At 50.0% G+C, this 25,198-nt stretch overlaps 1 protein-coding gene across 2 annotated transcripts in view; it reads left to right on the plus strand.

Moving 5' to 3' along the window:
* Nucleotides 1–8,629: 8,629 nt before the first annotated feature.
* Nucleotides 8,630–25,198, plus strand: part of Ap3d1 (adaptor related protein complex 3 subunit delta 1) — a 31,197-nt gene continuing 14,628 nt past the window's right edge. The window contains exons 1-10 of one of the 2 annotated variants that reach the window (XM_051177348.1): nucleotides 8,630–8,996; nucleotides 9,697–9,813; nucleotides 14,740–14,835; nucleotides 16,286–16,366; nucleotides 17,279–17,359; nucleotides 19,626–19,733; nucleotides 20,437–20,566; nucleotides 23,175–23,314; nucleotides 23,400–23,473; nucleotides 24,002–24,051. In XM_051177348.1, the coding sequence (XP_051033305.1) occupies nucleotides 16,292–16,366; nucleotides 17,279–17,359; nucleotides 19,626–19,733; nucleotides 20,437–20,566; nucleotides 23,175–23,314; nucleotides 23,400–23,473; nucleotides 24,002–24,051 (658 nt within the window). In that variant the 5' untranslated portion in view covers nucleotides 8,630–8,996; nucleotides 9,697–9,813; nucleotides 14,740–14,835; nucleotides 16,286–16,291. The remainder of the gene's footprint in view (nucleotides 8,997–9,696; nucleotides 9,814–14,739; nucleotides 14,836–16,285; nucleotides 16,367–17,278; nucleotides 17,360–19,625; nucleotides 19,734–20,436; nucleotides 20,567–23,174; nucleotides 23,315–23,399; nucleotides 23,474–24,001; nucleotides 24,052–25,198) is intronic. The other variant, XM_051177347.1, reaches the window with a different exon arrangement.

Raw genomic sequence — 25,198 nt, forward strand, 5'->3', positions numbered from 1 at the left:
GCCTGGGGGTCGGGCTGAACCATTCGGCGCGCGCGCGCGGGGGAGGCCGGGAGCCAAGAAGCCGTGCGCGCCCAGGGCCTCCGCCCACCGCGCCGCGCGCGCCACCCCTCACACGCCACGCCCCCTTGGACTCGCCCGCCTCCGAAGGACGCACGCACGTAGCACGCAAGGGCGTACGCACGTCCTCGGTTGCCCTCAAACGCCCCCGCCAGCCGGGAAGGGAGACCCGGGGAAACCCTGCAGAGGGATCCTAGAGAGACCAGGCAGGACTCAAGTTCAAATACCAACTTCGCAGGCTCGCCTTTTTTCCCCCCTTTTTCCTTTTTTACTTGTCTTTTTATTTTCCCTTTTTCCTGATTTTCGAGGCAGAGTTTCCCTATGTAGCCCTGGCTGCACTGGAACTCACTCTGTAAACCAGGTGGGCCTCGAACTCACAAGAGAACCACCTGCCTCTGCCTCCTGAGTGCTGGGATTAAAGGTGTGTGTGTCTCGATGCCTGGTTTCTTTTTATTCCTTTTCTAAAGAAAAAAAAAAAAAAATTCAGGGGCTGGAGAGATGGTTTAGAGGTTAAGAGCATCGGCTACTCTTCCAGAGGACCTGAGTTCAATTACAACTTTCTGTAATGAGATGTGGTGCTCAGCAATACATGCAGGCAGAATATTGTATACATAATAAATAAATAAATCTTTTAATTTTTTTCCCCCTCTGGCCAGCAGGATGCCTTTCATCCCAGCACTCTGGAAGCAGAAACAAGCGTATCTCTGTCAGTTTGAGGACAGCCTGGTGTACAGTGCGAGATCCAGGACAGCCTAGGCTACACAGAGAAACCCTGTGTAATAAAAATAAATAAAAATAAAATTTTTCTTACTTTTATTACAGTCTCACACTAACAAAGCTATTGAAGAGCCCAGAAACATGAAAATTTGTGTGCTCTAGGAGGTTTGGAGCTGACAGCTCCTGTGGAAAGAGGTTAACCATTAACAGTCCCTTCTACATTTTGCTGGGGAAAGCAGCTGTGTTGATAGCCACAGGCTTTCACAGACATCTTGAATTGACACTCTGTAATCAAAAGGTGTCAATATTGGGATGTACAACTCAAGTCTAAGCTCAAGATTGTAAAAAGTCCTTTGACTCATTACCATGGTTTTGCTGTAAAAGGCCTCTTCTCAATTTCCCAGCATCAAAAAGCCCCAACTCTGCCTGTGACCTTAGCTAGCTACAAGTTTTGATATTGCTCTGTTTGGAATAAAGTTTGCTTCTGGTTAATAGACTTTAGTGGTCTGGTCCCCATTACTTGTACAACCTGAGGACTCAACATTATAATCCAAGAACTTGGGAAGCTGAGGCAGGGAGATCATTCCTCAAAAAACAAAACAAGGACTGGAGAGATAACTCAGCAGCTAAGAACACTGACTGCTCTTCCAGAGAACCTGGATTTTTAGTCTCCAGTACTCACACTGTGACTCACAGCTGTCATTCCAATTCCAGGGGTTCCAACACCGTCTTCTGGCCTCCAAAAGCACCAAGGAAGCTTGTGGTGCATGAACATAAATGCAAACAAAACACTCATATACATAAAAAAAAAAAAAAACAAAATTAGAATCTCCATAAACATAAACTAGCCAAGTTAGGTAGCCCGCATCGTGAATCCCAGTACTCAGTAGGCAGAAGCAGATGGATGTCTGTGAATAGAAGACCAACCAAGCCAATCAGGGTTATATAAAACGACCCTGGGCTGGAGAGATGGCTTGGCGGTTAAGAGCACTGACTGTTGTCGAGGTCCTGAGTTCAGTTCCCAACCACTTCATGGTGGCTCACAACCACCCGTAATGAGATCTGGTGCCCTCTTCTGGCCTGTAGCCATACATGCAGGCAGAACATTACATACATAAATAAATCTTAAGAAACAAAACAAAACAAAAAGAGCACCGGTTAGGAGGTCCAATCCTGTTACTCCTTTCTTAACTTGACTTGGTATTACTCCAAGGCAGGGCCCTCCTTCTCATTTCTTGGGTATCAATTTCTACTTTTACATATATTGTCCAAAGAGAAACTCCATCTCTCTCCTACAAGACAATATCCCATCAGTGTAATCCCTAGGCTAATTTAGTAGCCTTGGAGACAATTTCTCAGGTCCTCCTTGTTTTTTTTTTTTTTTTTTTTTTTTTTTTTTTTGGCCAGAGCTAAGGATAGGACCTGGCCTCCTGGAAGCTACTACTCAAGATTCCCAAACCACGACCCAGTCCCTCAAGCGGGGGTGGAGTGGGAGTGTGTGGTGTGATCTAGGCGGGGCTCCACCCTGACCACGCCCTCAGCCCCTCACTGGCGGGTCTAGGTGGGGCTCCACTCTGACCACGCCCCCAGCCCCTCATGGGGGGATTCTAGACAGGGGCTCCATCCCCGACAACACCCCAGCCTTGAATATTAGAGATATAATGTGCGCAGGAATGTTTGAATCTGATCTTGCCTCAGCTCCCCAAACGCTGGGATATGAGGGAGTATGGGCTGTACCCAGATGCTTCTTTATTCTTTGTTATCAACCTCAACCTTCATCCGAAATAAGCAAAGGCCTCCCACGGTGGGTCCAGAGAGAGAGAAAGGGAGGTCTCCCCACTACCACTCTGGGTTCTGATGGAGATGGAGGTCTCCCCGTCCCCATTGTGGATCCAGAGAGAGCGAGGAAGATCTCTCCTCCCACCCCCAACCCGCACCTGTGGGTTTAGAGGGAGAGGAGATCTCCCAACACTGTGGGTCCAGAGGTAGAGGGAAGTCCGTCCGTGTCGTCGTGCCCCCCCCCACCCTGTCTTTGAAGTTCCTCTTTAGCTTCCCGCTTCCATGGTCTCAAGGCTGCTGGCCGACTGTGCTAATTTTGGGCTTAGAGCCCACAGGATTGTGTGACTCACATCTTAAAATAAACCTCTGTCTCTATATCTGTGCGCACTTGGCTCTATTTCTGGAAGCCTGAGTAATAGCCAAAGAAGACGGGGCTTGTGCCCAGCCCTCCCTTCCAGCCAGCACTGTGCTTGCACTCCCTGCACTCCTGAGGCTGGGGTGGAGGATCCAAAGTTCCAGCAAACACCAAACATGGGGCTAAGTGGGTAGAGGGCCGTCCTAGCATTCTGGAAGCTCTGGGATGCATCCTAATTCCAGCAATTCCTAATCTGGGTTTGGTGACTTAGCCTATCACTACAGCACTGGGAAGTAGACACAGAGCCATCAGGAGTGCAAGGCTACCCTCAGCTATATAGTAAGCTTGAAGTCAGCCTGGGCTAGGGGGTGAAACCTCCATTGAAAAAGTGCTTGCTGCCGAGTGGTGATGGTGTGGGCCAGCAGTAGAGAGGCAGACAGGCAAATCTCTGTGAGTTCGAGGCCCCAGTCTGGTCTACAGAGCAGGTTCCAAAGCTACAGAGAAAACCTGTCTCTGAAAAAAAGAAAAGAAAAGAAAAAAGTGAAAAAGTGTTTGCCATAGAGTTAGGACCCCCAGAACCCATATCAATGTCCCATGGGCCTGGTACTAATCCTAGCACACACACAGGAGGCAGACAGGACATCCCAGAATAAGCTGAGTGGCTAGACTCATCCAGCCCAGCTATAACTTCAATGGAGAGATCTCATTTCCATGTCTAAGGTGGAGAGGGTTGGGAAAAACACTGGACCTTGAGCTCAGACCTCCACACACACCTGTTGTCACACCATGGAAACATACACACAAAAAAGAAAAAGGGAAACAGGGTCGAGTGTGTGGTGAGCTGGAGGAATAGCTCAATTGATAAGGAGTTCACCTTGAAAAGTCAAGGATACAGGTTTGATCCTGGTACCCATACATGAATGTCAGCCCTGGTGTGGTGGCTACCAACACTTGGAAATCAGAACCTGGGAAAGCAGATGCAGGAACCAGTCTAGCCTAATGAGTGAGTTCCAGGCTTGAAGACACCCTCTGGCTCAAGAGTGGGTTGAGGTAAGCAGTGGTGGTGCACACCTTTGAGCCTAGCATTTGGAGGCAGAGGCAAGTGGATGTCTGTGAGTTCCAGGCCAACTTGGTCTATAGAGCTAGTTCCAGGAGAATGGGGGGGGGGGTGTCATTATACAGAAAAACCCTATCCTGAAAAAACAAAAAAGGGGACTGGAGAGATGACTCAGAGGTTAAGAGCACTATCTGATCTCCAGAGGTCCTGAGTTCAATTCCCAGAAATCACATGGTGGCTCACAACCATCTGTAAGGTGATCTGGTGCCCTCTTCAGGCATGCAGACATATATGCAGACAAAATACTGTTACATAATAAATAAATAAATCCTTAAAAAAAGGTGGGGGGGCAGTGGTGTTGCATGCCTTTGATCCCAGCACTTGGGAGGCAGAGGTAGGTAGATCTCTGTGAGTTCAAGGTCAGCCTGATCTACAAAGCTACACAGAGAAATCCTCAAAAACCAAAAAAAAAAAAAAAAAAAAAAAAAAAAGGAGCAGACAGCATTCCTAAAGATCATAGCTGAGGGAGGATGGTGGCACATGCTTTAATCCCAGCACTTTCGAGGCAGAGACAGACAGATCTTAATCAGTTCGAGGCCATCCTGGTCTATAAAGCAAGTTCCAAGACAGCCAGGACTGTTACACAGAGAAACCCGTCTTGAAAAACAAACAAAAAGATCATAACTAAGGCTGTCTTCTGACCTCCGCATACCACCTACCACATACACTCTGACCTCCATACCCATGAACACAAGCTCATGCACATGTGTGTGTCCGTGTATACGCACGCGCACACGCACGCACACACACACACACACACACACACACACAGAGAAAGAAAGAGTAAATGAATGACTAAAATGTCTAAAGAAAAGGAAATTGGACCTTGAGAGAGGGCTGGCAGGAGTTGGCAAAGTGCTAGCCATGCAGGCTTGAGGGTCTGAATTTGTTCCCCAGAACCCACAACCACAATAGGCTCAGCCATGGTGATGCACACTTGTGATCTCAGCACCAGGGAGGCAGAGACAGGAGGGTCCCTGGGCCTCAATGACCAGCCAACCAAGTCTGACCTGAGTTCAAGGGCAATGAGAGACATAATCTCTAAAACAAGTTGGACAGAATCTGAGGAGTCACACCCAAGGTTGGCCTCTGTCCTTCATACGTGGATGCTTCAGCACATATGCACAGCAAATATTGTGTTGTCATTAAGAATGCATGGTGGTGGTGGGGAGCTGGGGCTGGGATCAGCAGGTGAGAGACTGGCTCCTCTTCCAGAGGACCTGAGTTCAGTTCCCCACAGCCAGATGGTGGCTCACAGCCGTCTATAATGGTGTCCAGTGCCCTCTTCTGGTGTGCAGCTGTATAGGCAGATAGAGCACAGTATATGTAAAAAAAAAAATTAAATCTTAAAAAAAAAAAATAAAGAATGTTTGGGGAACTGAAATTTGCAAGATGAAGGTGGAAAGACACTGGATGCTCCAACCTTGCCTTAGGTGAGTGTAGAGGAAATTCAGCACCACGGAGAGCTCCAAAGGGCTGCTGAAAACCTTTCCATCCTCCTAAAGCAGTTGCTAGGAAGGAGGCACTTGCAAGCCTCAAAGGCTATGACAGGGAGAGGGCTGTGGCCTGACTTAGAGCACTGTCAACCTGCTTTTTTATTTGTTGTTGTTGTTAACATTTTGAATTTATTTTATGTGCATTGGTGTTTAGACTGCATGTATGTCTATGTGAGGGTGTTGGGTCCCCTGGAAGGAGTTACTGATGGTTGTGAACATCATGTGGTTGCTGGGAATTGAGCCCAGATCCTCTGGAAGAGTAGCAAGTATTCTTAACTGTTGAGCCATCTCTCCAGCGCCCTGCCCCATCAATTCCTTTGTTGTTGTTGTAGCTCTGAAGCAGGGTTTCTGTGTGTAACCCTGACTGACTCTGTAGACCATCAAGGCCTCCAACTCACATATCCTCCTGTTCTGCCTCTTGTGTCCTTAGGTTAAAGGTGTCCACAACCATATCTGGAACCTTTTGTTTTGTTACAATCTTATTTTGATTATGTGTGTATATGTGCATGTGGGTAAGTGCATGCGATTGTTGCCTATGGAAGCCAGAGACAAGAGATAGCTCTGAGGCTAGGGTTACAGGTTCAGACCCATTAGTATTATGGGAACCTAAGTCCAGCCTTCTGCAGGAACAGCATACACTCTCAGCAGCTGAGCCATTGTGCCAGCCCCCTTCTCTCTACTATTACTGGATGTATAATGTGACACACTCTGTTAACCTCTTGTGGCTTTGACTTCCCCTACATGATGTGCTATAACCTGGAACTTTGAGCCATATACACTCTTTGTCCATCAAGTAGATTTTGCCTGCTTATCTTACCTCAGCAACCGGAAAAATTCCTGAGACCCTGGATAAGCACACTACCATTGAGCAGCAACCCCATATGATACTTAGAGAAAGTCCACATGAGCGATTTAGTTGTAACTGGTCTTACTTCTGCCTATGATGATGTGCCATGGCATATTATAACCAGCCTCAGTGGGAGCATTTACACCATAGACACTGGCAAAAGTAACAAGTGCATGCCCCATCCCAAGAGCCAGGCAATAAACATGCACCAACAGACCCTGGAGAAAGTCAAAAGCTGGGGTCCAAAAGGAGCCAAGTTGAGATTAGATCCATCTATTCCTGGAGGAACTGCAGATAAGAGTAGATGTTTTGGCTACACAGATTGAGAAGGGTCTTTGTTACACAGCATTAGGTAAACTCTTTATGACTGGTACACCAGGCATCAAGATCATTGAACTACAAAGGCTCCAAGCATGTGAGGCCCTGTGAGACAGTATGCTGTGTTAATGGTTTGGGTCAGAGTGGAAGAGTTTGAGTTGTGGGAACAGTGGGTGTTGGGTTAATAGGCTTCATGTCTCCTAATCTCTGTTTCTTCTTTTTATTTTTTTATTTTTTGGTTTTTGTTTCTTTTAGAGATAAGGTTTCTCTGTGTAGCCCAGGCTGTCCTGGAACTCACTCTGTAGACCAGGCTGTCCTAAAATTCACAGACAACTGCCTGCCTCTACTTCCCAAGCACTGGGATTAAAAGCATGTACTACAACCAGCTGGGGAAACTTTCTTCTTACTTGAGAGTCAACTTGATCTCAGCTCATTACTGAAATTGGAATAGAGTAGATTCCTAGTATAGTGCTGAGTAGAAGGACAGGTCTGGGTCTGTGGATGGGTGGATGGATGGGTGGGTGGATGGGTGGGTGAATGGATACATGTGTGGATGGATCGATGAATGGATTGATAGATGTGTGGGTGCGTGTATGGGTAAGTGTGTGGATTGGTAGATGGATGGTTGGGGTGGGTTGTTGGTGGGTAGGTGAATGGATTCTTCATGGATGCATAAAGGGATTCAGGACTGAAGTATGATTGATTCATAGAGCCCTGAACATCTAGCTAAGTCCATCTTCTTAGGCTGCCAACTCTGGGTCTGGCCAGTACTTCCCCTGCTGGCCATGCTGAGAGTTGTGGCTAGTGCCAAAGCTCGCAGTAATATCAGAACTGTCTGTCAAATGCTCTTCTAACACCAGCAACTGAAATTATTTTCTTTGTTTGGTCACAGCAACAGAAAAGTAAGCAATGTCTGTGTGCTACTTTATGCCTTGTTGTAGGAGGCTAGAAGAGGGCTATGAATCCCCTGGAACTTGTTACAGACGATTGCATGTCACTGTATGGGTGCTGAGAATTGAACCCATGGTCTCTCTGGAAGAGAAGCCTGTGTTTTTAACCACTGTTCCATCTCTCCAGCCGCGCTTTTACTTATTGTTTATTTTCAGTGTTGGTGATTTAATCTAGGATTTCATGAATGCCATTACAGCCATTACTGAGCTACTCGTGTTCAGCCCCTCACTGTAGGATTCTGAGAGAGGAGCTCCATCCTGACCACATCCCCAGCTTCTCATTAGAGGATTTTGAGAGAGGGGCTCACCCTGACCACACACCCCCCCCCCCAGTCCCTCATTGCGAGATTCCTGGCATGGGCATTACCGTTTACGTTTGTGTATAGTTATTACAGTATTCAAGGTTTGCACTGAACTCCAGATTCTCCTTCCTCTACCTCCCGAGCGATAGGACGACAGGAACGTTGATGGGGTGCAGGGAATGGAACCTAGAGCTACCTCTGGAGCCAGCCCCGAGCCTTGTGTTGGTATTTTCAGACAGGGATTCACATAGCACAGGCTGGCCGGCAACCTCTGATGCTCCAGTCTCAGCCTCTGGACTGCTGCTATGACTGACTCCTGACACCAGGTCTCATCGTATAAGCTCTTAGATTCAGAAAAGGCGGAGCTGGGTACTTCACCAGAAACTTACAGAGTACGTTCCACGTGGGAGCTCCGCCCTCATATCGCCACGCCCACACTAGACCACGCCCACTGCTGTCATTCAGAGACCTGGGGAAACGCCACTCGCGTTTGCCTTAGGGTGTGTGGTTAGAATGTCTGTGGGGTCTGCTCACCAATGATACTTCAGGGCGCTGCACAGGAAGGGGTGGGTTGCACAGGTATCAAAGGGAGGTGTCTGCTTTCCTATTGGGTGGCGTGTGGTTGTCAAGGAAACCGTAGTGAGGGGTGGGGCTTTTGCTGAGGTGGGGCTTCCGGGACGCTGAGGCTCTCCGTCAGCTGACCCATCGCCATCTTGGCCGCCATTTGCGAGCGGCCCGGAGCAGGGAGGTGAGCGTTCTGTGGAAGCGGGGCCTCACTCGCCGCCCCTCTTCTCAGACTGGTCTCCGCCCGCAGCCGTAGCTCTGGCCTCCACGTCGCTCCCTCCGCGGCGGCCGAAAGCGCAGCACGTCGCGCGCCTGAGGTGCGGTCGCCGGGTGCCCGCGCCTTCCAGGGCCGCGGCGGAGGTGTTCCCCTCGGAGGCCGCAGCTCGCGGGTCGCCGCGATGGCCCTCAAGATGGTCAAGGGTAGCATCGACCGCATGTTCGACAAGAACCTGCAGGATCTGGTCCGCGGCATCCGCAATCACAAGGAAGACGAGGTGAGCCGGCGCGGAGCGGGGCTGGCCGGCTTTTCCCCGCAGCCTGTGGCTTATGGTCCGCCTCCTTGGAGTCGCCTCCTCGACTTCTTTGCCATATGCGTCTTGCCTGTTCGAGAGCTTCGGCTCTGCACAGCTTCACTTGCCGTCAGTTTATCCCCTAGCAGCTCCTGTCGTCTTGAAACAGACGCTGCCCAAACCGGGGGGCCACTCCCTGAACCTCCAGATTTGTCCACTTGGAGCAAGCGCTGCCCGAAAGGCTCAAGTGTTGTAGGTCTTGCTATTGAATGCCATTCCCCGAGCCTCAGTTTACATGCTTGGAGGGTATTTGGGAGAGAGATACCTGCTTAGGTAAAGGTTCTTCCACCAGAGCTTGTTTTTTAGATTGCATATTGAGGGATCAGGGGACCCTCCCAGAGAAAATAAGCCGTGGGTCTGTCGGTCTACCATGGAGTCAGGAAAACACAGGTGCAGGTTACTGTCTGGGTCCTACTTAGGAACCCTGCCAGGTCTCAGTTCCTATCCCTAGATGCCATGAACTACCAGGGTTAGCCAGCCCATAAACCATTGACCCCGGGGTGTCCTGGAATTGTGAAGCCTGACTTCAAAGATGGAAGCTCAAAGAAGGCAAAAGTCGGTGTGGAAGCGACTTTTCTAGAAGTTAAGCTGTGACCACAAGCTGCGTTTCCTTTTCTTCCTCCAGCCTGTGACCTAGATTAAGGAAGAAGTGAGATAGCGGCGCCTAATGCCTGGCTCAATATAAGGACACAGGCCTCCTCCTGGGCAGGAAGGCCTTCTTGAAAGAGGGCATCCATGACAGGTACCTGCTGGCCCCTGGTTGCTATGTGACACAGACTTCAGGAAGCAGGCTCCTGACTGGGACAGTCATTTCTCATAGCCCCTTCCCTGCTAACCCACCTTGGTAGCAGGGAAGCAGCAGCTCCTTCCCTGGCTGCTGCTTCAGTGGAAATAGCTGGTTGGTCCGCATTTTGCTGAGAAACTTGAAATTTTCTTTAAACTTTCTTGTGGCTCTCTCTGCTCTGAAAGGGATTTCACATTCCCTCATGCCTCTCCATTCCTCTGGGAAGCCTGTTGCAGGACCCTGAGGACAGGTCACATTCTAATTTGGGTACCTTGAGCAGGCTCTAGCTAGGGATATAACCCAGGCTGGCTTGAAGCTCATGATTCTCCTGCTGGGATGACTGATTTTGTGGGCTGTGTGCACATGTCCTCAGGAGACCATCCTCAAGGTCCTGAGTGTGTTGTTGGGTTCAGTGCTGACTACAGGCACTCGCTCCTTTGGGGGTGCTGATGCAGTACAGTGTCTGCTAGCCAGCCTTGCCGCAGAAGCCATGCTGTGGCCATCACCTGCCCAACATTGTGGTTGACAGCAGTATCACTGTGCAACCCAGACTAGCCTAGGAGTTGTAGTCCTGCCTTAACTTCCAAGTACTTAAGTTGTGCAGGTATGTGAACTCTGGAAGTTTTGTAGGTTTTCATTTGTTTTTGAGATTATCTTTTATTCATTCATTCATTCATTCACTTATTTATTTATGGTTTGTCAGGATAAGATTTCTCTGTTTAACAGTCCTGGCTGACCTGGAACTCACTCTATAGACCAGGCTGGCCTCAAACTCAGAGGTCTGCCTACGTCTGCCTCCTGAGTGCTGGGATTAAAGGTGTGCACCACCACTGCCTGGCTCACATTTGATGTTATTAAATAAAAATAAAACATCCTTCCTGCTCAACTTCCCCTGCTTCTTCAAAGCATCCACTTCATTAGCAGGCATGAGGCCCTGACCTCTATTCCAGGTACTTTGCAGAAAATTAATGGAATGAAAGCAGAACAGAAAATCCACAGTGCTTATGCTGCAGGGTATTCCCTGCAGTGCCTCTATAGTAAGTTTCTCTGCAGTCACCAAGTCTCCAAACAACTGGCTGTGTTTAGCTTAGCACCTTCTCCAATAGGCTTCCTCTGGGCACCGACTGGTCTGTGTAATATGATCAGGCCAGTCTGTTTCTGAAATGCTGGTGTAGCTAGCTATCTCATGGGTTTTTAGCTGTTCCTCTGATGGGAAGCTCCACATGTTAGGTGGAGACCTATCTTTACTGTGGCAATGTCTGTAGAGCCAGGAATTACTGATTTCCAGAAGAAACTCCTTGCCCATGTTAGTACTGCTCCATTGCTTGGCTCTTGGAAATTTCGAGGAACTTCCAGAACTAGACATGCTACCTGGCATTTTGGCACCCCATTCGTGACTGAGATGGCATCCCAGGTGAATCTCAAACTCCACCCTTTCCTAGGAGGAAGGTGGATTGATTCTATTCGTCTGTGCCCTGTGTGCCAAGGCCACCTACCATTTCTGCTCTAGCCTGTGACCAAGCTTCATTCACCACCATAGACTGGCCTTGTTGGACTTGGCTATCACCATAGCATGTTTCTGTCTAGCCACCCACAGAACTATTCCTGGTCCTAGGTTGGACTTTTGCTTGGTGTTAATACTAGCCAAGCTATTTGATAGGCTGGGAGCTCATGGCTGTCCTGAGGTGATCTGTGCCTGAGGCTGCCTGTGTTCTTTGCTCTGCTTTTGCCATTCTTTCCCTGCTCATTCTGTGCCCAGCTGAAATGGCTGTTTTGCCCAGGTTGGTCATTTTGTGGTACTGATAGTTCTGGGCCAATTCTAAGTATGTTCTTTACCCCTGAGCCACATCCCCATAGCACCTCACTGGGGGATTCTGGGCTGGGGCTCCACCTCTGAACACACCCCCAGACTGCAACTCAGGGATTCTAGGCAGGGCTCCACCTCTGACCACACCCCAGCCCCTCACTGGGGGGATTCTAGGTAGGTTCTCTACCCTGACCATGCCCTCAGCTCCTCACTGGAGGAATTCTGGGGGGCAGGGTGAGCTCTACCGATGAGCCACAGTCACAACCCTCTTTTTACTTTTCATTTTGAGATGGGATTGTGCAGTTGCCTAGGCTGGACTTGAACTTCCTGATTAGCTGAGAGGACAGATATTGGAACCCCTTTGGATCCTGTTCCCATTGCTCAATTTACTTACTTATGCAGAGGCTTGAACATCCCCTAGGTCTTCCCTTTGTAAATTAGGCCTTCTATTCTGCTATCTGGGTCTCCAGGCTGGGACTAGTACCATTAAGTATCCAGATTTCTCCTTACTTCCCAGGCTCATGCAGCCTCATTCCCTTATCTGTGTAGCAGGTGGGGCTGCTTCTCCAACTTGGGTTTATCTGCTCTAACTATGGGAATCACAGTCCCTGGCTCAGTCTTGCTCTGACTTTGTATGATTTGGGTGCCCTGAGATGACTTTTGTCACCAATCCTAGCTCAAGTGTGAGTTTCTTGTCTCACACCAAATGGGGTCAGGTTTGAATCACTGTTTTGAAAACTATTTTCCCTCTTGTGTTGTGTTCCCTCCTGGAATTCAGGCCCAATAGCCTCAGCCCCTGCACCAAGGCTGTAAAAATCCACTCTGTGAATTACTTTACACCAGAGCCCTCACAGTCTGGGGCAGTCTTTGGCTAGCTTGTCCATGGGCTCCTTAAGTTTCTATCTCCATCTGCATCTTTCTGTAGAGCACTGAGACTACATGTGCACTGTTGTGATTTGAACTCAGGTCCTTAGCATGAATAGCACTTTATCCACCAAGCAATCTCCCCAACCTATCCTTTTCTTTAAACAATTTTTTTTTAAGATTTATTATTTTTCAGCTGGGTGTTATTGGCATACACCTTTAACCCCAGCACTCAGGAGTTAGAGCCAGGCTGATTTCTGTGAGTTGAGGCCAGGCTGATTTACTATACAATAATGAGTTCCAGGACAGGGTCCAAAGCAATACAGAGATACCCTGTCTCGAAAAACCAAAAAAAAAAAAAAAAAAAACCAAAAACCCAACAAGTACTCTATCTGCATATATGCCTTTATGCAGAAGTGGGCACCAGATCTCATTACAGATAGTTGTGAGCCACCATGTGGCTGCTGGGAATTGAACTCAGATCCTTTGGAAGAGCAGCCAGTGCTCTCAACCTGTGAGTCATCTCTCCGGCCCCTCTTGTTTCTTTTTAAATTTGGGTTTCTGAGTCAGGGACTTTGCTATGTAGTCCAGCCTGGTCTAGAACTTAAGGTAGTCCTCCTGCCTGCCTCAGCCTCCCAAGGAATGTGATTACATGTGTGCCCCACCAGACCTGGGTGGATAGTGGAGTCACTTTAGGTTGTGTCTCGGGCAACAGTGGCCTTGCCTCCTGAAACTCAGGAGACTGTTACAGGAACTGTGAACATCCAGCTTCTGGGTCCTGAAGAACACTGCTCTGAGTATTTGGGCAGACCTAGCTGGCCAAGGGGGACTCTGGCACTCTGGAGTTCCTACTTTGTTCACTCTTCAAGTCCCACCCCACCTCGCACTGAGGGTCCCTTCCTTTCACAGAGGGCTTGCTTGTGCTCTTTTTCTTTTCAGTTATTAACAGTCCAGGGTTTTTGGTTTGCTTTTGGTTTGGTTGGGTTTGGTTTTTCGAGACAGGGTATCTCTGTAGCTTTGGAACCTCTCCTGGAACTTGTTCTGTAGACCAGACAGGCCTCAAACTCGGAGATTGAAGGGAGAGGCAAGGTCATTCCTGTGGCAGGGTGGTGCTGAGGATCCCTGAGTGGTATTTAGTTACTTGAGGCAGGTTGTAGTGACACTTGTTCCATTGGACTCAGTTGAGGTCATAAAATATTCAGAAAAGTACTCTGATTAGCCAGGTATGGTAGCCTATTCCATGGGGGTCAGGAGTTCAATGCCAGCCTCAGCTGCATGGCAGTCTGGGTTACATGAAGTCCTGTCTTGAAGCGAACAAACCCAAAAGATCAAAACAGATGAATAAATCTGTTGTTGAGAGGGTGCTGAACAGCTGTAGCTCTTCCCTGTGACCCCCTCGTTAGGGATAAGATGCCCTGGATAGTAATGGCCCCACAAATAGCCTACTAGATCAGCTTCACAGGGCATGGAACCTAACACCCCAATGCATGACTGTGGCAACGGGGTGGGAGGCTCTGGGATATGACAGCTCTGGCATGTGTCAGCTCTGAGCCGTATTTGAGGAACAGTTGACACATGCTGTCCAGGGGTCTGGTGGTGGCTGCTGGTTCCACTGTCAGATGACAGAGCCAGTCTCCTGGGCAGGTGTGATGTTGTTTCATGCCTTGCTTTGGCTTCATTTGTGCTTGTCCCAGAGTGGGGCAGGAAGCACTCCCTAGGCCCACATCAGCCCCTCTCTGGACTTTGTGCCTCAGTTCTCTTGGGTTGACCTGTCCCAAGAAATTGCTTGGTAGATTTGCTGAACTTGTGCTGGGGGGGGTGGGCGGGCAGTGGCCAAGGCAAAATGCCAACAAGTGGGACTGTGCAAGCAGTGTTTGAGAGGGAAAGGCTCAGTGGGCTCTGTAGAAAGGGTAGATCACTTGTCACCCTAGAGCAATCACTAGCCCCTTCCAGTTCCACATTTCTATTTCCCACCTCTAGATTGTCCGGTTCTAGATTTTTCCTACCAGTAGAGAATAAATAGGTGCCCAGGCTTTGATACACAGCTCAGTAGTGTGTGTACTTGCCTGGGTTACAGCAGCCTTGGTTCAGGTCTCTGTAACTAGGAAGGCTCAACTTCTCCTTCCTCCTGTCCACCTCCCTGAGCACCTGCTGACAGCCTCCATCCTGTCCACACTGATTGTCCAACCATCTTACCACTGTCTCCCACCCAGGCCAAGTACATCTCACAGTGCATTGATGAGATCAAGCAGGAGCTGAAGCAGGACAACATTGCTGTGAAGGCCAACGCTGTCTGCAAGCTTACCTATGTGAGTGTCTCCCCTGTGGTCCTGCCTGCCTGTCTGCCCATCATACATTGCTGCTGTGTGCAACACAAGGCTCATATAGAGTCCTGCCTGATGCTTCTGTGGCTGGTGCTGGCTGGGTGTGTGACCAGTGCTGAGGAGCTTGGTGGGGAAGCTCCAGCTCTGAACCTGCCTGCCCTTTTGGCTACAGGTATTGGTGGATGTGGTTGCCCCCATTTCTCCTCAGGTTATGAGACAAAGTATTGTGCTGATTCTCAGTACTGGAGTGTGCCACAAGGCTATCACAGGATAGTTCACTAGCCATTGTGGGAAAACTGTTCTTTTTTCTATTTTATTTTTTGAGACACAGTTTCTCTGTGTAGCCCTGGCTGTTCTGGAATTTACTCTGTAGATCAGGTTGGCCTTGGTCAAGGAGATTCACCTGCCTCTTCCTCCCAAATCCTGGGATTAAAGGTATGCATTACTATGCCTGGCTATTTATTTAATTTTTAAAAAGATTTATTTTATATATGTTGCTATTTTTGCCTGTGTGTATTTCTGTACTGTGTGCGTCCCAAGTTGGCTTGAATCTCTAGTCCTCCTACCTTAGCTTTCCAAGTGCTTTGGTCACAGACAATCATAGCTACATGTGCCATTGTGTGGGGACTTCATATAGTAGCACCATGTTCTCAGCTGTGAATGTCCATAGTCTTTAGTGTTATATGAACTTATTTCCTTAGACTTTAAATATACCATAATCTTTCTCCTTGTTAATTTTGTTTGTTTTTGTTTTTTGAGACAGGGTTTCTCTGTGGCTTTGGAAGCTGTCATGGAACTCTTGTAGACCAGGCTGGCCCTGAACTCACAGAGTTCCCCAAGTGCTGGGATTAAAGGTGTATGCAACTACCGCCCAGCCTCTCCTTGTTAATTTTTATTTCATTTCATAATTTTTTTGGTTTATGTAGACAGGGTTTCTCTGTGAAGCATTGGAGCCTGTCCTGGCACTCACTTTGTAGAGCAGGTTGGCCTTCCTGCCTCTGCCTCTTGAGTATTGGAATTAATGGGTGTGCCACCACCTCCTGCCTTTCTTTTCTTTAATTTTTTTAAGTGCTGGCTTAGGAACCTAGTCTCTCACATGCCAGGCAGGGACTCTTCTGAACCACACCCTAGCCCCTTACTGGGGGATTATAGGCAGGGGCTCCACCTTGGCCATGCCCCTATCCCCTATCTGAGGGGTTATAGGTGGGGTTCTGCCCTTTGAGGAGCTCTCCCTGTGAAGCACCTCCAGTCTTGTGAGAGTCATTTGTTGGGAAGAAAATATAAAAGTCTGAAAGGGTGTGTGATGGGTGAAGTTTGTATGTTCAGCGGGAATGCATGTTGTTCTTCCATGTATGCTGTGAGTGTTCTGATTGTGGCTGAAACCTTTGCCCCAGACTCTCCTTAGTACAAACCACGGTGCTTCCCATCTTAACAGTTACAGATGCTCGGGTATGACATCAGCTGGGCTGCCTTTAACATCATCGAAGTTATGAGTGCCTCCAAGTTCACATTCAAGGTGAGGGCCCAGAATGCCTAGCAGGCAGGTGTGCTGTGTGTGAGGTTCCTGAGGGGGAAGGGGCCTTTCAGCAGTGGGCTATCCTTGAGGGTGTGTTCAGTGGTCAGTGGTCCTGCTGTTAAAGGGAGACAGCATGCTTGCCCAGAAACTGTCACTCAGTGGGGAAGGCCTGAGACAGACAGCAGCTTAGGACTGTCTCCTAAGTACTGGGGTTAAAGGCATGTACCACCACCACCCAGCTTGACACTGGTTAGTAGGGATGGTTGTGGCATTTTACACTGAGGATTGGCTTTGAACCACCTGTAGCTGAGATTGGTCTTGCACAGCAGTTTCTGCCTCTGCCTTTGCCTCCTGAGTGTTGCCATGACAGATTGTGCCACCCTGTACAACAGTAGTGGTGTTTGATTGGAACATAACTGGCCCAGGTGGCCAAGGCTGAACAGCAGGACTGTCCCAGGGGCTCTGATACCTGGTTGTGGGGTCATTGTCATGGCAAGTCATTTCCTAGCCTCTGGTTAACATAGTTGGGCATGCTGGTCCCTTTAGGCATTTTTCTCTGTCTTATTCTATGCATGTGTGCCATATGCTGAATGCACCCAGCACCCAAGCAAGGCCCTGTTACAAGGGATGGACTAGTACATCACAAAAACCAGATCCGCCTGCCCATGTGTGTGGCAGTGTGGGTAGAACTGTCTGCTAATGCTGGGAGAGGCATTAGGGAGGAAGCCTTGGAACTTGGTGTTCAAGTTCAAGTTCAAGCCTGTCAACCTCCATAGAAGCTCCTGGAGCTCCAGGTGCTCTGCTGCTGTCATCATATCTACAAGTGTTTGCTGGATGATCCTGGTGGGGCTGCAGTGGCCCCATGGGCCCTAGGTGGCTCTGGCTCTAATGCTGTGGCTGTTGATTCTGCAGCGTGTTGGCTACCTGGCCGCCTCCCAGTGCTTCCATGAAGGCACCGATGTCATCATGCTGACCACCAACCAGATCCGCAAGGTAGACCCTGCTGCTTTCCTACCACTCAAGTGAGCCACGAAAGTCAACCCTTGAGGGCCCCTGTCAGACTGGGGCAGCTTTTCAAGGCAGTCCATGTCACTGTTCATATCCCGTGTCTCAGCAGGCATGAGCTTTCATACTCTGGAGAACTTGCAGTTGGAGCTATGTGCATTTTTCCTCCCCATTCCCTGCTTAGTACTGCAGGGCAGCCACAGTCCCTCTACAATTATACTGGGTTCTTCCAGGCTCCCTGGCTCTTAAGAGGCTCCCAGTGCCCTGTGTGTCCTTGACCATGCCCCACCCCTTCCTGCCTGCCTTGTGCTGCAGGCCACAGGCTGCTGGCTGCCCCCTCAGTGTGAGGCCAGCCCATTTATTTATAATTCCTGTCATAGGGCACACCCCTATGTTCACAAATGCTGGAGTAAGGGCCGGATCCTTGCAGTGTAAGCTTGGGGCTAGGGCTGAGGTTTTAGGAGTATTGTGAGCAGGAGTCAGGTGGAAGAGGAATGAAAAATAGGTGGGAGCCACAGTGTCATAGGTGGGCTCATGGTGCTGATGAGGATGGAGCTGGGTGGAGGTGCAGGGCTGAGTGTTGCTCAGGCTACTAGCTGCATACCCAGTGTATCTGGGTTATGGAGTCAGGCAAGAGGCCTGGGTTGCCAGAATACTTGGAGGAACAGATCCTGAACTAGCCAGGGGTTTTGAGAAGAGCAAGGGTTTCAGTGACTAAGTCCTTCCAGGAGCAGCAAGGCTCAGAAGGGCAGGGCTTCCTAAAGAAGCAGGGTCCTGGATGGGTGGACCTTGTGGCGAGAAGCCAAGCTCTGAAAGGGAACTGGGCTATGGGAGGAAGGAAAATGGGCTAAAGAGTGGGGAGGGTTGGGTTAGGACTGAGACTGACTCTAGCTGCATCAGCATCTACCTATCTGTATGCCTCCCATGTGTGAGGCAGGGCTTAGGTCTCAGTCTTTAGGAGAGGGTTGGGGAGTTACTGCTGTCAGCATTTGCTGGTTGTAGACAGAAGTGTCTGTCCAGCTGGGTCCCTCTGCCCTTCAGTCCCAAATAGACACACAGAGGCTTATATTAATCATAAATTGTTTGGCTGATGGCTCAGGCTTCTTATTGGCTAGCTCTCTCTTAATTATTAAACCATTTCTATTCATCTGTGTATCTCCATGTGGTCTTAATTTACCAGAGAGTGCCAGTTGTCCTATCTTCCTGGTAGCTACATGGCATGTGTCTCTCAACTCACTCTCCATTTCCTCTTCCCAGAATTCTAGTCTGGTAGCCCTACCTATACTTCCTGCCTGTCTACTGGCAAATCAGCATTTATTCATCAACCAATAAGAGAAACACATATTTACAGCACACAGAAGGACCTCCCCCATCAGCTAATGTCTGTGCAGCTGGGACCTATGTGCTGACTCATCACAGGCCCCTGTCTCAGGCCTCTGTAGTCCCTGTGCAGTTTGAGACAGCTTGGAACCTGGGACGAGGGCTCTCTAGGCCAAGCTCCAGGCCATCCTGTCATCTCTGCGTGTCTTCCTGATGCCTTTCCTACTAGGAGGAGGGCAGTGTATTGCTCACTGCTTTCTTCTCTGTTCCTCTGGGAAGTGATACTGTTTTAAAGTCTGGCCTCTGAGGGCAAAAGGCTCAGCATAGCTTCTAATGCTGTTTGAGCCCACTGCATAGGGAAAGGCCTTTAAGCTTACAGTATTCTATTAATTGTCACTCAGCATGCCCCAGTGTATCTGCAACATAGCTGGGAAGCCCTCCCAAAGTGGATGTGGCCCCCACAGGGTGAGCCCTTTAGTGACACATGCACTGCCCTAGTGAGAGCAGGGAGTCAGGGCAGCAGAAGTTGAGGGAGGTAGGGACAGCTTCTGCTTTGGTCTTCTGCCTCAGGTCCCCTGCTCATTAGAAGGGTGAACTCAGCATTGATCCAGAGTATATCAGCTTGGGAATAGCCAGAGGACTATCCCTGGTATCGTGGGGGAGTGGCTGAGTAGAAGCAGGGCTGGGCAGTCCTTGCCTAGGAGTTGTGACTTACAAAGTAGCCTCTGTCCCCAGGGATCCCAGAGACCAGTTAGCTTCCACGCAGAGCTTTCCTACTCTCTACCTCTGACAGAGGTTCCTCTGTTCCTAGTTCCTGTTGATGACAGCAGAGGAGCTGTGAAATGCCCCCTTATGCTGGCCTGCAGGGCTGCTGGAATATAGACATCAGATAGTCCCAAGGGACTACACTGATGCTCCTACTGTCCCCTTGCAGGACCTGAGCAGCCCCAGCCAGTACGACACTGGAGTGGCATTGACTGGTCTGTCCTGTTTTGTCACCCCAGATCTTGCCAGAGACCTGGCAAATGACATCATGACCCTGGTGAGTTTGTGTGTGCCTGCGCCACCCTTTCTCTTCATCTAGCAATACCCAGAACCCAGAGTTGAGCCCTCACTTTAAGGAGAGAGAAACAGGCCCTCAAAGTGGCTGGTATGTGGCTGGGGTTGGTGGGACTGCACAAAAGTTAGCCTTGCTGTCCCCTGGGTTTTCTGGATCCTGCTTGGTGGTCCCAAAGTTCATCAGTACCATGGGGCATGGGGACCAGAGCCTGCTGTCCTATCCTAAATAGATCCAGCAGGGACCCGTTCCTTTCTATTGTGGCTGCAACTGTTGTTACAGATTGTCCAGCCCATTGGGTAGAGACATGGCTTGTGTGGCTTCCCAGATAGTTGCCAGCCCTGTGAACTAGAAAATATTGTGGGCCTGTGTGGAGCCTCCCTGAATCCTGATGAGATGGGGGTACCCCCGCCAATGCCAAGACTGTCCTGGAGCAGGCTCCAGTGTGGGTGTCCTGGGGACGGGGCCACACGTTATAACCAGACCAGCTTTACAAGTGGCTTTGCATCCCTCTGTGGGCCCAGCACATCTAATGTAGGAGGGAGGCTGGCCTGGGCCAGGCTGACGTGGAAGCAGAGGACAGCAGGGCCTGCTTTAGGTTGGTTGGGGAAGTGATGTGTGAATGAGTCAGGGGTGCTGGGTGACTCTCTGGGCAGGTAAGTTGCTGACCACTCTAGTGTCCCTGCAGATGTCTCACACGAAGCCATACATCAGGAAGAAGGCAGTGTTGATTATGTACAAGGTGTTCCTCAAGTACCCTGAGTCACTGCGTCCCGCCTTTCCCCGGCTCAAGGAGAAGCTGGAGGACCCAGACCCAGGTTGGTGACAGGAAGCTCTGCCCAGCCAACTCCTTTGTGGATGGGAGGGTGGGGGCCATCTGGATCCTCACTGTAAATCTCCTTTGATCCGCAAGCCACAGTACACTGAGTGAGTTGAGACTTCCCATGGCTGCTGGGGCCTCAGGTTCCTCCTGGCCTTGGTGGATTGGTAGGTGCAGTGCAGCCAGCTTGCTATCAGGTCAGTACAGCACAGGGGCACTTTGGAACCTGTGTAGCTATGTCCAGTGAGTCAGTCTTGCCATCTCTCACCTCTGCAGAGTTGACGCAGTACAGGGCCTTACATCTAGGCCTTACATCTAGCCCAAGAGCCTGAGGGTCTCTGAGGGTCTGGGGAGCATGTGGAGGCTTTAAATGTCATTTGATAAAAGTTGTGGTAATTTAGGATTTGAGCACAGGAACATCTCTCAGGATGAGACACACAGAGTGACCACTGTGTCCTTCACAGGCTTGTGCTGCCTGGGGTCCTAGAAGCCAGCATCCTGAGACATGGTGCTGTGTGTAGCACAACTGCATGCCTTTCCAATAGAAGCCCATGGTCCCTCAGGCTGTGTGTGAGCCAGAGACCTGGAAGGAGATGGGGCTGGAAATTGAGTAAGGGGCCATGCCATGCTGCCCTTTGGCCTCCTAATGGGAGCACACTTTGCAATGGAGCAGGTCCTATGGCCCGGGACCACACAGCTTAGCATAGGCCTTTAGAGGCAGTGTGCCACAAGATCCCCAAGACTGGGGTACAAGGGACCCACTTGTCATTTTGGTCACAGGGCGGAGCAGATGGTGGGTGTGTTCACAGCAGGAGGTTCAGCCTCACAGCCTGGTGTTGGTGTTGCCCAGCCTGCCAGCTGCTGGTTGGCAGTCTGTGGAGAGAAGGCCCAGAGTGCCACATGGCTCTTCAGTGAGCTTGCCCACAGTGGGCCAAGTGCTCAGTTCATTTCCATCATGATGGCTTGTTGGTTATCTCAGGTATTTACTTGCCAGGAAAAGGCAGGAGAATTACAAGGGCATGCTGGGCTATAGGCTGAGACCACAGGCTGGGACTCAGGTGATAGAGTGCTCTCCCAGCACATACATGTTATAAGTCTGCATCCTATCCCCAGCTCCACATAGTGCAGGTATGATAACACATGCCTGGCAGTGGAGGCAGAGGGTCCTCCACAGAGTTCAAGACCAGACTGCTTCTGTGAGACCCTGCCTCAGAAAAAAGTAAGCAGAGTGGCTGGGCCTGAGTATGGTGGCACCCTTGATGGGGGAGGGGGTGGTCTTCACTACCCTGCACAGCTATTGAGCTGCCAAGAAGCCCTCCTCCCATCTCAGGGATGCAGCTCTTACTGGGGCTTCACTAGACATGACAGATGGAATGACTGGTGATCACTGGCCACTTGATTTTACCTCTCTCTAGACTCTTGGGCAAGCCAGAGCCCTAGAGAGCAATGCTGTCACCCTGGAAGCCTCAGGAGCTCCCTGGGGTGGAGGCTAAGATACTTCTGTGTGCACAAGGGTATCTATATGTGCTTCTGTGAGTGTGTATGAATGTTTTAAAGCAGGGTGTTGTTTAGCCCAGGGCTATGTGAACCTTTCCTTGGGAGAGAACAAATGTCCATTCCCCTAACCCTGCCCCTACTACTGTCAGACTGGGAAGCAGTGACAAACCAAAGAAACAATCTCACACAGGTCTGCATGGACAACTTGTGGATGGCAAGGCCACTGTGCAATCTCCCTCCCACATCAGTAACCAATCTCAAGAAAACAAAAGGGGCCAGGTGTTGGTGGTGCACCCTTAATCCCAGCACTCGGGAGACAGGCAGGTAGATCTTTGTTAGTTTGAGGCCAGGAGGGAGGGAGGGAGGGAGGGAGGGAGGGAGGGAAGGAAGGAGGGGAAGAGGAAGGAAGAAGGAAACAAAAGGGGAGGTGGGCAGTGGTAGGTAGCACTATCCACTCTTGCAGGTGACTCAGTTCAGTTTTCGGCATCCATATGGTGCCACCTGTAACTCCAGTTCCAAGGGATCTGACACCACCTTCTAGTGTTCAGGCCCTGCACATGTGTGGTGCATAGGTAGACATGCAGCAAACACGCCAAAAAATAAATGTTACTTAAAGGGCTAGGGGTAAATAAACCATTTCTGTCTTGAGCAAGAGCAGTATATCCTCTGAGCCTTGCAGGAACCATTCACTGTGTTACATGCTGACAATCACCAGTGTCCCCAGGCTTCCACAATGAGCCCTCTACCACAGGTTCTTGTTGTCCAAGGTATCCTTATAGATGGGGAAGCCTCCTTTGCTGTGATGGGGATGACCAGTTCTTTAGTTATGATTGTTACTAATGGGGACATTCCCTGTAAACAGGGATGCCCTTGTTGACAGAGATACTACCTTGGTAGCAGAATTTTTTTTTTTTTTGGTTTTTTTGAGACAGGGCTTCTCTTTGGCTTTGGAGCCTATCCTGGAACTCGCTCTGTAGGTAGACCAGGCTGGCCTCAAACTCACAGAGATCCTTCTGCCTCCTGAATGCTGGGATTAAAGACGTGCACCACCAACACCCGGCTAGAACATCCCACTCTTTGCTTATGGGAATTCATCTCTTGGTCCTCAGGGGTGCAGTCAGCAGCTGTTAATGTGATTTGTGAGCTAGCGCGCCGCAACCCTAAGAACTATCTATCCCTGGCCCCGCTGTTTTTCAAGCTCATGACATCCTCCACCAACAACTGGGTCCTCATCAAGATCATCAAGCTGGTAAGTCCAGAAGGTGGGGTATGTGCTAGGCCTGGACCCACAGTCTATGGGGATCCTGGTGACCACAGCACCCTTATCCCTGTAGTTCGGCGCTCTGACTCCCCTGGAGCCCAGGCTGGGCAAGAAACTGATCGAGCCTCTCACCAACCTTATTCACAGGTAAGCTACTGCTCGGCCACCATCTCTGGGCAGAGGCATTGGTGCTGCTCTGACATTGACCCCTCTCTACCCTGCCCTACTCGGCTCACTGACTGAGGCCAGCCTTTTTATTGTGTTTTCTTGAGGCACATTTCACTCTGTTCTTGCCTGGAATTCACACCAGTCTTCCTCTTTCATCTGTACTCCACACACCAGGCAGTGCATTCATGTTGTCCTTTACCCTTTTGGGGCTCCAGCACCATGTCATGTCTCCCTGGACTGACCCTCTAGAAGGGTGGCATAGGAGGAGCTGTAGGCTATCATGAAACTCAGGGGTAGGGGTGGGATGAGCTGGGGCTTGGCCTCAGCCTGGAAATGGGAGAAGTTAAGTGTTGGACTGTATACCCTGCCTGGGAGGACCACAGTGATCACCCCTGTGTCACAGGGCTTTAGAGGGACAGCAATAGTATTGTTTCCATGGAGTGTAGCAGAGTGACCTTATTTATGTTTAACATTACTTGCTGGGTCCTCTGCTTTCCTCTCTTTCAGCACCTCTGCCATGTCCCTGCTGTACGAGTGTGTGAATACTGTGATTGCAGGTGAGTGTGCTGACCCTGCTAGGAAGTTACTCGTGTGTATGTGTGTGGGGGGGGTATATTAGCTCCCTTTTGAGCTGCTACCATATATGAAAGGCTGAGGGCCCTCTTGCTGGAAGGAGCTGAGAGCCTGAGCTGTCTAAGACCCAGAGCATCTCCTGAATGAGGTGGATGCCTCCTGCCCAAGTCCTCTGGTGCTGGTGTAAACTCAGGTCTCTGCATAGCTCATCTCCTAGCCCTTCCTCAGGCCTCTTTGCAAATTTGAGAGGTAATTCTCCCATGTGGGTTCAGAGCCCAAGACCTTGGATGGATAACATCCTACTTTTCTGGGCTTCCTCCAGGCTCCTGCAGTAGAACTGAACTGAGATAGTCATATCACCCAGAGATCACATAGGAACAGGTGGCCTAGGAAATTGAGCACAGACTGTAGCACTGGGAAGGCTGAGACAGGCAGATCCCTGGAGCTTGCTGGCAGCCTCTTTAGTCAATGGCCAGTGCTCTCTAGGGTCAGTAAGAGACCCTGTCTCAAAAAACCAAGTGGGAAGGATTGCAAGGGTTGCCTGCTACTCTCACCTTTGTCTTCACACCTGCACACAACATACCCAAAATAGACTTAGGACTTGAGCCCAGCGTCCTAGGGCTTGTGATTGAGTGTGGCTGCCCTGCCTTGGAAGAGAGAGGAGAGAGAAGGAAAGGGCATGAAGGTGTGAGTTCCCAGGTGAGGTCTCAAGGCCATAGTGATGACAGGAGAGTCCTGAGACTCTCCTGGCCACCCCCAAGGCTATACCCAATGACAAGACCCAGCTGTCAGCCTCAGGAAGAACAGTTAGGGCTTCTGAAACCCTCCCTGGGAGTCAGATCATGCTGTGTTCTCAGCCATCGCTGTAACGTGTGGATTGTTGTCATCTGAGGGTTCCCCAAAATCTTCAGCACTCAGGGTTTTTGTGAGGTCTCGGGCTGCTCTGCCCAGCATAGGTCTGCACCCCAGACCCCAGAGAGGAACAGGGACTGTGTGAACCTGAATTAGATACCAGTACTTCAGGCCCAAGAGTTGCTCCTGTTTGGGAGGGTGGAAAAGCCAGGCCAGATTCCCCTGGCTCCCCATGACCCAGCTGGTCCAGCTGTCTTCTGTAACACATCCATCTCAAGC

This window comes from Phodopus roborovskii, unplaced genomic scaffold, assembly GCF_943737965.1.
Source record: "Phodopus roborovskii unplaced genomic scaffold, PHOROB, whole genome shotgun sequence".
In the NCBI taxonomy this organism is placed as follows: Eukaryota; Metazoa; Chordata; class Mammalia; order Rodentia; family Cricetidae; genus Phodopus; species Phodopus roborovskii.